This window comes from Danio aesculapii, chromosome 24 (genome assembly GCF_903798145.1).
Source record: "Danio aesculapii chromosome 24, fDanAes4.1, whole genome shotgun sequence".
In the NCBI taxonomy this organism is placed as follows: domain Eukaryota; kingdom Metazoa; phylum Chordata; class Actinopteri; order Cypriniformes; family Danionidae; genus Danio; species Danio aesculapii.
In genome coordinates, this window is record NC_079458.1 from 18,570,053 (window position 1) to 18,584,065 (window position 14,013).

Consider the following 14,013-nt stretch of genomic DNA (forward strand, 5'->3'; position numbering starts at 1 on the left):
TTGTAACTGAATGTATTTTACAGCCGGGTGTATACTACCACCTAGTGAGTATTACAGCTGAATGTATACCATTACTATAGCATATAGTACCTCTAATTTCTCTCCAACCTCCCTTATTTGCACCCCCCTCCTTCTGTGCTGCCAAAACCAGCAACGTACAGAGGGAAATTTGAGTGTGCTATGAGATTAAAGGCTGAAATCAGGGCCTTGTGAGCAATCATCAATTCCCAAGAACATTCTTTCATCTTCCATTCTTCCAGCCTAATGCTAACGGTTTCATGTCACAACATTGTTGTTGCTTTTATCATCCTATAATAACTCTCCTGCAAAAAATGTGAGGGAGATTGGAGGAAAAAGAGGGTAAGAGAGGCCTGTTCTTTCTCTGCCATCACTGTAAATTTACACAAGGCTCTTTTGCTGTCACTGGAGCAGTTCCTCTTATATTAGCGGTCTTGTCTTTGGCCTAAGCTTAAACTCCAATATATTCCACCAAGACATTTATAGTCATTGTTCTGTTTTCCATAATGAAATCAAGCATTGTTTCCTGCCTCACATATTTTGAGCCTAATAGCCACAGCGGGTACGAATTTGATGTCTCTGATTTGTGCGCTGGGGACAAAATGGCGACCCGGTAGGCTTGCAAATCCCTGTCTTCCATCAGCCAGCCTGTCCGTCAGCAGGGCATCAACGGCACCAAACTGCAGCCCATCTCTCGGCCCATCAGCAGGTCTCACACACCAGTGAATTCGAGCCTTTTGTTCCCACTTGGGCTGATAGGAATGAGGAGGTAGACCACGGAAAAGCAGAGCAATTTTCTGCTATTTAAGCTTGGAGAGATGGCGCTCCTTAGGATGTGTGTGTGTGTGTGTGTATAGAGGCGTTTGGAGAGGAAGAGAGATTGTATGGAGTCACTGGATGAGATTTTTTAGATTTAGGCATGCATGGAATTGGGGTTGAGATAATCGCGAATGTGAAATTGAAACCTGTCGGCCGGCAATGGCGTTTTTTTACCCAACACCACACACACATCACAAACCAGTCTGCCTTTTTGGTTCCACGTGACCGTCAGTGAAAAGCACTTTGTAACTTTCACAAAAAAAGCAATTTCCCAAAACATTGCTTATCATCAAGGTTCAGAATTGCAAGTTGTAACTAAAAGATAAACTATGTTTCACAAGAAAACACTCAAATTTCATGTAAAGTTTCTTGCCAATTCTTAAGCCGCCTTTCCACTGCATACGACAAGCGTCAGAACGGAAGTCGTTCATTTCCAATGGAGAGTAGTCCGGGAGCTGCATGGAGTTCCGATCATCTCCGTATGCTGAAAATTTGGATCTGATTTGAGCTGCGGATCCGTTCAAATATTTGAACTCCTGCGACTAGACCGTATACGACTGGTCGACCAGATGTGATATATTCCAGTGTTGTCCAAACATTTCTATTCATAAATGAGTAATAAAAATATATTTTTTTAGTGGAATGAATTAATTCATCCATTGTGAACGCATAGATAATAAAGGCTTTTGCTTTTGCACTCTTTTATTTCGGACACCGCGAGAATAGCTTCTCTCCCATGGTGCACAACAAAATTGAGGGTGTTTTCACATTAGCACTTTTGGTCCACACCCAGGTTCGTTTGACGGAAGAGTACGCTACTTTTAGCTAGTGTGAACGTGTCTTCTGAACTCTGGTGCGCACCCACAAACCGTATACGAGTCTGCCTGAAAGAGGTGGTCTGGGGTACGGTTCAAGCGAATTCTGGTCCGGTTCACTCCTGATATTAATGCATTCGTACCAGATAACGGAAGTGAACCGCCAACAGTACAACAAACTATTGTTTTATAACATTCATTCGTGTGTGTGTGTGTGTGTGTATCACGTACTGTACCTTGGTGACAAGCAGGTCTGAGCCAGGGCGTTATGTTCTGAATGATTATAATATTTTTGCGGCAGATAGACGCAAGTCGCTTTCTGTATGTCCAAAATTAAAAGATTCAGTAAAAGCAGAAAGACGCCGATGTGCAAACGTCTTTCCATTTTTGCACTTTGGTTTCGTGTCCTAGCAACAGATGTACACAAAACAGCAGCTTGATGATACAAGCGTACCAGGGTTCAGAAGGAAAAAGACAGTGTGGACACAAACCAACCGAGAAGGTGGCTAGGGGGGACAATTGAACTTGGGTACGGTCCAGGCAATTGAACCAAGTGTAGAAACACTCTGAAAATTCTGTGCGACTGCCACAAGGGGGACACAACGACAGTTGTGTCCGAATGTCATGTGCAGAGGTAAGGCGGCTTTAGTAATTATTTGTGAAAGGGTTTCTGAATGCAAAAATATTTCAGCAGCAAAGTATTATAGTCCTTTTGAAAGCGAAAAAACTAAACGCTGACGTTGGGTTAATTGCCTCAAAAAACAATGGCAGAGTTAATTACCTTTAAAAATGAGAGGAGAAGAACATATGCTGTTCCGTCTTCCCTGTAGCTATGTCAACAAAGCCGCTAAGAGAGTCCTCTTATGAAGTATGTCATGTCGCATTATTTTAATTACTGCATGTCAGTGTAATTTTGCTTAAACTTGTTATTTTTTTCTCTCTTTTACCCCAGGTTATAACATGTTGTATGAGTGCTCATTATTAATCTAATTTATTTGCTCGTCAAGCAAGCCATGTGACGACCGACTTCCTGCCTCAAATGACAATTGCAAACAGTAGCCTCTTTTTAAAGGTATAATCACCCATCTCTTCTAATTAGGAGAAGAATGTGCACTAGATACAAAGGGCTCTGTGAGGATGCAGCCCCGAGCAAGCGATAACTCCCGTGCCTCGCTGCAGCCTGATCTGGGATCTGCTTTAGGGAGGCGGTATCTGACATTAGATTAAGGGAGGTTATTTGTGGAGGGGGAGTTACTCAGGTTACATTCCTTTAAGGGAAGTGGCTGGCCGGCTGGCACCCTGTCTTCATTTCACAGGCTGGTAAAGTGAGCAAGGCCCTCTCATATTATTCACCGGAGCAGGCTGATCGAAGTGCGGCTCGATAGCACTAAACCAGCTCATGCTCCGAAGATTTGTCTTACAAAACCTTGAAAACTGCTCTGAACATCCATACATTGATTTTTGTTGGCGGGGATCTCCGGGGCTTTCATGTAGAGGCAGGATCCATGCAGGGATGAGGAGAGGGCTTCCCCCTTCACCACACTGTGCCGGCAGAGCGGGGGGATTCCTTTTCAATAACCCGGCCGAAAAAATTAGAAACACACAGGGCTACTAGAGCCATGGCACCCTGTCATGCTAACGCCTGCTAAACACACACACTTCAAAAGCCCTATGTGCACTTTTATATCAAAAGATAGTATGTGCGGTGCAACTATTTATGCAGATTTTGAGATTGAGAGAAGAGAAAAGGCAAATGAGCATTTCCAGTGTGACACGTCTCCATTATCAGTGTCGTAAAATGTCTTAAAATTCAAAAACTAAATTTTAGGCCTTAAAAAGTCTTAAATTCACATAAATATTTTGTTGTAGGTCTTAAATCATGTTAAACAAGTCTTAATTTTCCTATGTCCAAGTAAAGCTACCCAATCAACAATAATCCATCTCAAATCTCTCTCTCTCTCTATATATATATTTGTTTTTTATTGCAAAGTGATTCAAATCACAACAGCTGTTAGTTACAGCATATTCTCCTAATTAAATTCCCTAGGCAGCAACGCATCCCTTTACATGATCTTGCAATAATGCAAAAACTATTTACTGAAGTATCTTGGCCATTAAGTAAGAATCCTTAGTCCAGTATAAGTCTAAAATTTCATTCCTAATGGTCTTAAAAAGTCTTAAATTTGACTTAAAGAAACCTGCAGAAACCCTGGTTATGACAGATGTGAAATTGGCACTTGTGTGACTTTGGTAAATCAAATATAATTGTTTGAAAACACTGACAGAGACATTTTTGTGTAAAATACTGTAAAATACTAGCCTACACACACAAAAAAACTTAGAAAGGGTTTCGCTACTTTGCTGAAAACTTGATATTTTTTATGGCAAGGTTGAGTTTTGCGTGGAATTGCTCAAATACAACTGTATGTCATCATTTGAACAAATACACGGCCATTTTTTCACTTCCTGTTAAAATCTAATCAGATTTGTTTCCTAATGAAGTCTGAAAAAACTACCCTTACGTATTTTTGCTTGTATTATAAACTGTTAATCACAGTTGTGGCTTTATATCTAACTAGTTGACTGAAATAATTTAAAAACACATCTCTCAGTTGGGTCAAAAAATGATATATCATAAGTTGATGAAGCATGAGACTATATATTCAATTGTGTCGTATTCTCCATGATCCAAGACTTTATTTTGACATAATTATGACTTATTCTCATGATTGCAACTTGATTATTTTTCATTTGACATTTTACCTTACAATTACATGTACATGCCTATTTTGGGGCGGAAACAGGCTTCCATAATGTCTTTTATTCTACCTTGTTCTCTAGCTCTCTTTTTGTCTCATTCTCCCTCTCCTTCACTACTAATTCCTGTGCCTTTGATGTGATAAGGAAGTGTTAAATCAAAGTAAGGCCTAATTACATATCTTGGGACTGGCTGGTTGTAAAGCATTGTTCATACTGTTAGAAAGACAGGCGGCAGTGAGAGCGTGTGTAAAGGGAGGGCTCCACGTGTGTGTGCGCGGGCGTCTCTGGCTGGCAGCTGCCAGCATGCGTGCCACCTGCTATACATCTCTCCATTAGCATAATCACTCTCCGGCAAATGGCAATAATAGTGTCATGCACCTCTGTGTAATTGCCTCTGTCATAATATGTGCCTGACGATTGTGTTTCCTGACTCAACATGGAAAAAAGCAGAGATCTCTGGTGCCACATTTACACAGAAGTGCCTTTGATCTGAGGCCCAGGAAGGACATCCCTCTTTCCGTCACTTGAAAGCACCTTGTCAGATGCAAATCAGAGGTAACCAAGATGCACCGCTGCTTTTGGCTAATAATCCAGGAGGTTACGGGTTTTGATCAAAGGATTGTGTCAGAATGTAGGTGCAAAATTGAAATGCATTCGTGTACACATTTCATCCATGCATATATGCTTGCACTCATCAGAATGAAGACAAGAAGACCTCTTTTCTGGCACCAATGTTTTACATAATTAGCCCATTCCTATTTACCTTTAAGGGACAGAGCTAAGCAAAGTAAATGAATACCTAATGATTGTCTAGGCCAGGGGCAGTGTGGTCCGAGCATGAGTGACAGCTGCTGTAGCCACTGTGACGAGCTCAGCCTCTAATTGGGCCTGAGAAGGGAAATGGAAGAACGATGTAGGGAGGACTGGGGGGTGAGCTGCGCAAACAGCAGACAAGCCAAACAGGAATTCTAATGGATTGCATGCTCGGCTTGCTGACACCTCATTGCACCTAACATCACTGTTTTTTGCAAGGGTGGCAAAAATTATACATTTGCTAAGATGACGCATGCATGTATTTTTCTCGGAGACAGGGTGCGGGTTGTGGGTAGCCACCCCATTGTTTGATGTATGGTGACAAAATCGGGCAGCTGGTGCAAGCATCCGCTTGCCTAATAGAAATGGATGGATGTAGCGTTTTCAACATTTTGTTTCTTTTTCATTATTCATATATCCTTTACCTTTCTGATGTTCCGACATTCAAGGACGCAGGCTTTCGTCTTTGGAAGCTGGATGATAAATGCTGAGCAATCCCTCCCCTAATCGTTCAGAGCAGGAGGAAAACACACAGCCTTTTTAAAGCATCTGTGTCTTAAACTGTCATTGATTAAATGTTAACTGATATACTCCAGTTGGCAATCTTGTTAGAGCTTCCAGTAGCCAAGATAGACAGTTTAGAGTCCCGGCTGATCAATATTACAGATAAAGATTTCATCCATCAATGAGCTCCCAAAACAAAAGGTGTCTGTTACCTGATTAGGCCGGCCAGAAAGTCTCTCCCCCTCCGGACTGCCGACGCAGCATGAGGAGTTCCATTCGATCGGCTACAAACATGGAGCCCATGTAATTACAGCACCAAACAGTTCCGCAGATAACATGCCTTTGACTTAGCTCCGGATAAAGGTTAATCTCCCTCTGTCTGTCCAGCGAGATGGGTCTGGGCTTTATATATTTATTTAAGTCCTCTGCTAAGGCCAGGGCCAGGGGCTGTTAGCGTAGAGCCTTAGATGGAAAGAGTTAGAACCTCCTGCATACCAATGCCAGTGCAAATGACCGAATCGATGGCGGAATGGCCACTGCTGTTTAAGAGTATCAATAAATGTTCCCTTATTTCCTCCTCAATGGCTAAGTGTTGTAGTTAAAAGTCCAACAGATGTCTTAATTGAAAGTTAATTTTAAATCAATGCAGAGAGTCATTTAAATATTGATCATGCTCTTTTGACTCAAATTGTCCCGGCAGAGCATAATTTGCCCATCATTCCTCTTTTTCTAAAACAACTTTGTTCAGATTCAATCAATACGCTACAATTAGTATGTTGTGAAACTGCCATTGACACTTCCTAAAGGCCTACGTGCAATTTCATTGTCTTTTCGGACACGGATACAGTGTGTCCTTAATTACAAAGTACATTTATGGTGTTTTAATTGCATTAGGTCATCGTAAAAATCAAACAAAAGCTCTTTAATGAAAGACCACATGGAAAACTTGCCTTCCTGGGCTTTCATTACAGTTCAAGGCCATTAAAGAGACTCACGGGCCACCGAAAGCAGGGCATCTGCTGTACTTCTGATGTTCCCGGTATCAGACAAATAGAGGCAAGTACGACAGGCAATGTGGAAGGGGGACGGAATATGGGAGAGAGAGAGAACAGGGAATGTTGTCAGAGGCCTCTGTCTATCAGGGTAATCTTATTTATTTAAAGCATATGTCTGCTGGTACTCCTTTGTCAGGGTCTATTAGGGGGCAGTGCAGCCCATATGACATTGTTTAGCAAGTAATGAAATGGACATTTTTTGCATGTTTTTATAGAGTTGGAAGGGAGCTCACAGAGCCATTCATTTCCCTCTGTGGATGCCATCTCCTAGCCATCCCCTCAGATCGAGCTGCACGGCTATTGTCAGCCCCGTTTCCATTCAGAAATTCAACTGAGGTTTTGTCTAATTAGATGTGGCCACTGAGATCTTGGTTTCTGTCCTGTAAGAATTTGCAGAATGTTAAGCATAGCCACTGTAACCCGTAAATGACCTCTGTTTTGATCGATCATAACAACGTGCTTGTGGAATTTGCTATTGTAGTTAGGTTTGGTACTTTCCAGTGCACGTTTTTTTTCCCCCTCTTGTCTTTCCTTTCGAAGGATGATGCAGCTCACTGTGTATATTTGAAAAATCTGCATGCGTGCCAGACCGCCTTTTCAGCCGTCTATGTCTCCTCTCAGTGCGGTCAGGGGTTTGGCTGAGGCTTTCTGGGTTTCCAGAGCAGACCTGCACAGGGGTGACAGATAGGTCTTATTTGTCTGATAGAGTTGAGCAAGAAAATAGATCTAGAGCTGGTTACTTCATTAGGTTCTCTCATTGATTGAACCTCCTGCTGAAGTGATGCTGCAGCCTCCTCTGATAACTGCTGGTAATAGAACAAAATGAATTCTTATCACAGAGATTGGAAAGGCCATTAACCCTGGCCCCCAGTGCTTTTCAGACGTCACAGACAGGAAGCCGTGTGGTGCATGGGAGGAAAAAAAAGCGCCATGCTCTGTCTGAGCCGAGGTCATGTTGGCGGCCGTGTGTGAAATTTCCAGCCCTTTTGGCTCCTGTGTAGATGAAACGGCTACCCAGGCAGATGTTTATAATCATGTCTTGAATAAATATTGGATGGAGAATAATAAAAAAAGGAGAGCGGGGAGGGAGGGAGGAGAATGAAACCAAGAGGAATCTATTTTATATTATTTTCGAATACTGAAGTAAGCCCGGCCGCAGCGCCTCCTTTCTCCAAATGCCTCAGGTGATCCGAATGGCACGGACACAAAAAGCCTTTTTGTGTACAATGCAGGTGTTTGGGGTTTGTCTGTGGAAACCTTTGAAGATGCATTCTTTAAAAGATTTAATGCTAGTTATTTGGAACCATTAATATCCCTTATGCGGGCAAGCACAGAAACAGAAGTCTGCAGAAATTAAGGGGGGGGGGGGGGTTGTGTTGGTGCAGCAAAAAAGCAGAAGCTTTAATCTTCATCATGTTTATTCATTTGATGGAGGTGATTAATGGTTTGGAGTGCATCCTGCATCACAGAGGAGACGGTAGCATATGAAAACTTCCTTGGATGAAAGTAACTGTTAGCAACAAAAGATGTTTTCTGATGGCGGGTGCAAAGTGTACTCCTTGCTTCGAGAACATTGACCATGTGAGGTAATGTGGGGGTTAGTTTTAGCAAGACAAAGAATAAAGATTTTAAAATAGTGTTTTATCAAATGTACAGTGAGAATCGATTGTATTAGTAGCAAAAAAGTGCCAAAGATTTGAGTGTGTCCATGAAAAAAAAAGCTAAACGATACAAAATTCTAGAGAATAGCACCTTTCACCAGTTATCACGAAACTTTTAGGTTTATTCGAAATTTATTTGGCCATCTCTAGAGAACCCTGCAACAGCTGAGTTTAAGCTTTCTTGTGTCTCTGAGCCGCAGCAGCGCCGTGAAGGGAAACGGGCTCGCTTTTCGCGTAGATGTTTAGTATTTTAGACATGGTACATTAACGGCATCTGGTTAAGATCTAAATGCTTGTTAAATACACTGAAATTTGGAAAAAGAAGGGAGCAAGAAAAAAGATTTGGGTTGGGGGGGCGGTGGATCAACAAGTCAGTAAAGCTTATTATCCTGAAAGTATTACAAGTGGCCCTTAACAAAGTAGTACAGGGTTTCGAGTTTCAAAGATTCCTTTAAAATGGAGCGGCTCAAATGAAAACCATGGGGGGAAAGAATGTGACATCATGAAAACCATGGGCAGCTCAGAGCCAACCTACGGTGTGCTGGGAAATTAGTGTTCCTTACACCTCAACACGACCAGACAGTCCAGAAATCATAATTACAACCAGACTGCATTTTCACAAATGCAGAGATTAAAAGAAATGACAATCACCATAGTGAATAATTTACTGAACTATTGTTATTATTAATAGTATGGAGATCATTAGTTTAAATTAATATTAGTTCATTTTATCATTCAACACAAGTCAAAATAGTTATTATATTATAATAATAATAATATATTAAAACAATTTTTGTTTCAAAATGCAGTATTAAGTCTCATCTACTACTACTTAATTACTAAGGGTTCTGCAAGATTGCAGTCTGCTTGTAATTCACTTTCTGTAAACAAGGCGCTCATTTATAGCCTAGCTTCAATACATTCAATGTTATTCTTTGTTAAGAATCATAAATAACCTGTGAGCCTAAGGGGGAGGTGGGGAACACATTTTAATGAGCAAAATCATTTTTGGGGGTATCCACGGTTGTGTACGGTGGGTGTCTGTTTTACTGGCCGGATAATGACCGGACTGAGGTGTTATAGTCCCCAAGAGGAGAAGAGGGAGCAGCCTGCCCTCCACGTCTGTCATTATGCTCTCTCTATACCGGACAGGCCCGGTGCTTTAATGAAAAGAAAGTGGTGGCCGTCATATTTCTAAATATCCATGGATGCCTCCTGTACGTTTTTTTTGGTAGGTATAGCAGCTTATGCAAGAGGAAACCGGTGCATTTTGATGAGGCAAAAACACAGCACTGCTTTAATTGTGACGCCTTCTTGACCCCAGTCTCCCTCCAGCGTGCCGATCAACCCACATCAGAGCAGGTCTCACGGGAGACTAGCGAACAGAGAGCCATCGGAGATGTGTGGTTGATGTGTTTGCGGCTTTTGCTTGAAAGGGATGGCGGGGGCAGTAAAAGTTGTCTATGGCTCTGCTGTTTGCGATTAAGTTTGATGGGCAGAGAGTCTGCCGAACCCCCTCACACCCCTCCAATGCTGCTGACACGCTGCCTCTGTAAAGCATTCAGATTACTCAAACTGTTGCCAGGGTCAGGCGCGGGGCAGACACTACTATGATGTATAGGAAAGCATGTCTGGGAGTTTCTCTCGCTCTTGAAATGCATACCAGAAAAACTGCAGAACACCCTGCTAAAAGACCAGTGAGGGAGAAAGAGAAGGACGGTGGAAGGAAAGAGAGAAAAAAAAGGCTGTCTGATGAGACCCAGATGATAGCGACCCATCCTTTTCTTCCCTTATTCCTTCTGTTACTACCTTCATAATTCGCCCTTTTCTTTTTCGTGACACTCTATGTTTTATTAATGCATTCCACGATCGCCTTAAAAATTTGATGCCCCCTCGAGGTAGAGACGCTCACTAGCACTTTGACACTTCATTTCCCAGCTAGGGGGACTAGGTCAGTAAATCTAGCTGGCTGAAGAGAGCGTGTGGAGGAGGAGAGGGGGAGGTGCCACAGCCTGGCCCCTGTACCCTTAGGGTGTGACATTGTGCTGTGGTGTTTGTGTATGAGCGTGCCCGTGTGTGTGTGTGTGTGTGTGTGTGTGTGTGTGTGTGTGTGTCTCTCTTTTATTAACCGACCTGAAATCTGGTCATGATCACAGACTTCCAGCTGGTCCTAACCCCCATCTGCCTATTGAGGCAGAGCACTCTCTCTCACTGATTAGCCCTCTGTCCTGACGCTGGCTTTAGTTCTGTCCAGAGCCTCTTTGCCCCCTAATACCACCTCCCCCCACAAAATTCACCCCCAAATCTGGAGGTGAGGATCAGAGAGCAAGAACACATTGTATGTTATGCTCATACTGTAGTGCATGCAATGTAGTAGATACAGCTGAAGTCAGAATTACTAGCTTTTTTTTTCTTTTTTAAATGTTTCCCAAATGATGTTCAACAGAGCAAGGACATTTTCACAGTATGTCTGATAATATGTTTTCTTCTGGAGAAAGTCTTATTTGTTTTATTTTGGCTAGAATAAAACCAGCTTTGATTTTTTTTAAAAACATTTCAATGTCAATATTATTAGCCCCATTAAGCTATATTTCTTTTCAATTGTCTACAGAACAAACCATCGTTATATAATAACTTGCCTAATTACCCTAACCTGCCTAGTTAACCTAATTAACCTAGTTAAGCCTTTAAATGTCACTTTAAGCTGTATAGAAGTGTCTTGAAAAATATCTAGTCAAATATTATTTACTGTCATCATGGCAAAGATAAAATAAATCAGTTATTAGAAACGAGTTATTAAAACTATTGTTTAGAAATGTGTTGAAAAAATCTCTCCATTAAACAGAAATTATGGGGAAAAAATAAACAGGGGGGGCTAATAATTCAGGGGGGTTTATAATTCTGATATCAACTGTATATCTGACATGTGAATTAGTGGTAGGGACATTTTAAATGATCTAATAATATTTTATTTAACCCTAAAAATCAAATATTCAAATTTATATTTATATTTCAGATTTATTATATGACAAGCTGATTTACTGATAATATTTATTTAGTGATTAAAAAAAGATAATCATTTAGCACAGTACATTATTGTGTCTGTAAATGTACTATGATTACAAGCCATGGAGTAAATATATTGCTTCATGTCAACAACTCTATTCACCTTATTATACACCAATGAGTGCAGCCATTTGATGCTTTTTGGCTTGAGACTTTCGGTCTCATTCACTTCTATTCATTTAAAGTCACATTAAAAACATTAAGAAATTAACTCGCTATGCTGCTTGATGTTGCAAACTGATGTTTTCTTTTTATATTCTTCTTCTTTGTCTGTATAGTCATGAACACACTTGTATGTAGAGAAAGTTCACTGAAAAAATGATTCAAAGATGATTCCTTGAATGTACTATATTTTTTAAGTTAAGTGGTTGTAAACAATTTATTTGGGCTAAATTTAAATAAATAAATAAATTAAGTTTAACATTACTAAATGTAATTTGTTAGTTTATACTCAACCTATATAAATTGTTGCAACAATTTTGCTGAAATATTTTTTTCCAGTGTAGTTTGACTGTTTTCTGCCGTTTATTATTACTAGTCATTTCTTCCGCAGACAACTGAATCGGAAGTTCTAAAAGAATTGCAAAAATGAGCACACTTCCGCATTGCAGAATAAGGTCAATAACTGGCATTTGGCCAATTATGCAGAAATATGTATATATTTATTTAAAGTTAAACTAATTATTTCTAATTGTATTTATAATTTTTCACACTAAAATAATAATTATTGTTATTAATAATTAGATTAGCTTTTAATTTGTCTGTATTATATAAAAAACTGAATATTCATGAAAAAGGAAGCCCAGCTTGCTTCCTTAAGCACAAGTGCTGCAAATGATGCCATTTATTTTTGTAGAAATGCAGTCTGTACATCTAAAGACAGCCCCCAACTGTCTTAGACACACATGCACGCATGCACACACACACAGACAGTGCCTTTGTTGCAGGATGTATTAGAGCACACCGTCACCGCATGTGCGCCAAAATAGCAATTTTTGCAGCCGGCTGCCAGCAGTGACAGGAGATATTTCATCCTGTTGTCAGAATATTATTAATAAAACATCAGGACTAGAGTGCAGCACAATTTTTCCTTTCAATCACTCCCAGCATCTGCCATGAAAATTTCATGCTGTATATAATTTCCACTTAATGTATTGCACTTAAAACGTCGGTGCCAGCACCGTGTGGGGAGTTTTAAAGGGTTAATTATATCATGTATCTGCAGAATCGGGGAGCTTCTGCTTACCAAACAATGACTTGAGTGATTGTATGCAAATATACCGGTGACCTTTTTGCCTCCCCGTGGTCAATTTATCTGGTTATTAAGGTTTTATAAAATGGATGAGCGCAGCACTTTGAGCGCCATTTTCCTGCCTCATGTTGTCCTTATTTATTTCACTTCTCGCGGGGTCTTCCAAAATATGTTTATTTCTCCGTCTCACTCTCTCTCTCTCTCTTTCTCTTGATTTCTCTCTCTCTTTCTTTCTTCCCCCGTCGTGTGCCGTGTGATGGAAGCTGCATGGGGTGGAGGGGGAAAGACAGGAGTGGTTATCTGGCATTACTCAGCCTGCTAAAAATTCATTAAAATGTGACATCAGCGCAGTGAGAGACAAATGCTCTCTGGATGAAAGGGAACAGTAGGCCTTTCAGGGATTAGAGGCGCACGGCCTCGACCTATCACCTAACAGCATAAACAGATTAATCCACTGGCAGTGCTGCAAAGATACACAGAATTATTAAACACGAGGGGGGGCGACGGGGATGGTTGAGCCTACAGAAACATTTCCATGTAATCTGCCCAGTGCTAACAATCTGAAGAGGTGTGAAGAACATTGTCTCAGGTTTAATAAAACCAGAAGCAACAGTGGTATATTTTGTGTATGCACACACACACACACACACACAGTCGGCATAACCTCTAGTGGGTAACCAAGTGCCCTTCCTGTGTTCAATTGTAGAAGAACCAGGTGAAGACAGCGAGGAATTCCCACAAGCCTCCTCATTGGCCGTGGCCGAGGACAAAGACTCGAGCAAGAGGGACGCCATAGAAGGCAAGACCACAGAGAAGGACTCCAGTAAGACCTTTAGTTTTGGTCTTTTTTTTTCCCTGGTACCCCTATCTCCAGTGTCACTAACACCCAACCTATTTTGCTCCTCTGTTCTCTTCCAATGGGGCTTTTCCTGCTAATAACAGCTGCATGTGTGGGTTGCATGTGAACGCTATCAGTAGCCTCCCGCTGACCCATTTTAATCATAGCCATCTGATGGCAGAGATGTGGATAAAGGCAAAGAATATTCCGCAGTGACCAGCGAGATTATTTTTTTAATCAAATCAGTTTTTGCGCTTGTAATTTTTAAGCTCCTTTCATTAATCTTTGCTGTTCTTGCGATTCCTCTGATGACATATTAATTTTGTATAAGCGTGGGATTAGATAGTGCTGCAAGTGTGTCGTTTTCTAACCCTTCTTTAAAAAGAAGCAATAATAATAATAATAATTCAGC

At 41.0% G+C, this 14,013-nt stretch overlaps 1 protein-coding gene across 1 annotated transcript in view; it reads left to right on the top strand.

Moving 5' to 3' along the window:
* The window catches only part of zfhx4 (zinc finger homeobox 4), a 77,348-nt gene that overhangs the window by 48,191 nt on the left and 15,144 nt on the right, over nt 1-14,013 (top strand). Inside the window, 1 exon segment of the mRNA XM_056450652.1 lies at nt 13,470-13,586. Within this exon segment, the coding sequence (XP_056306627.1) occupies nt 13,470-13,586 (117 nt within the window).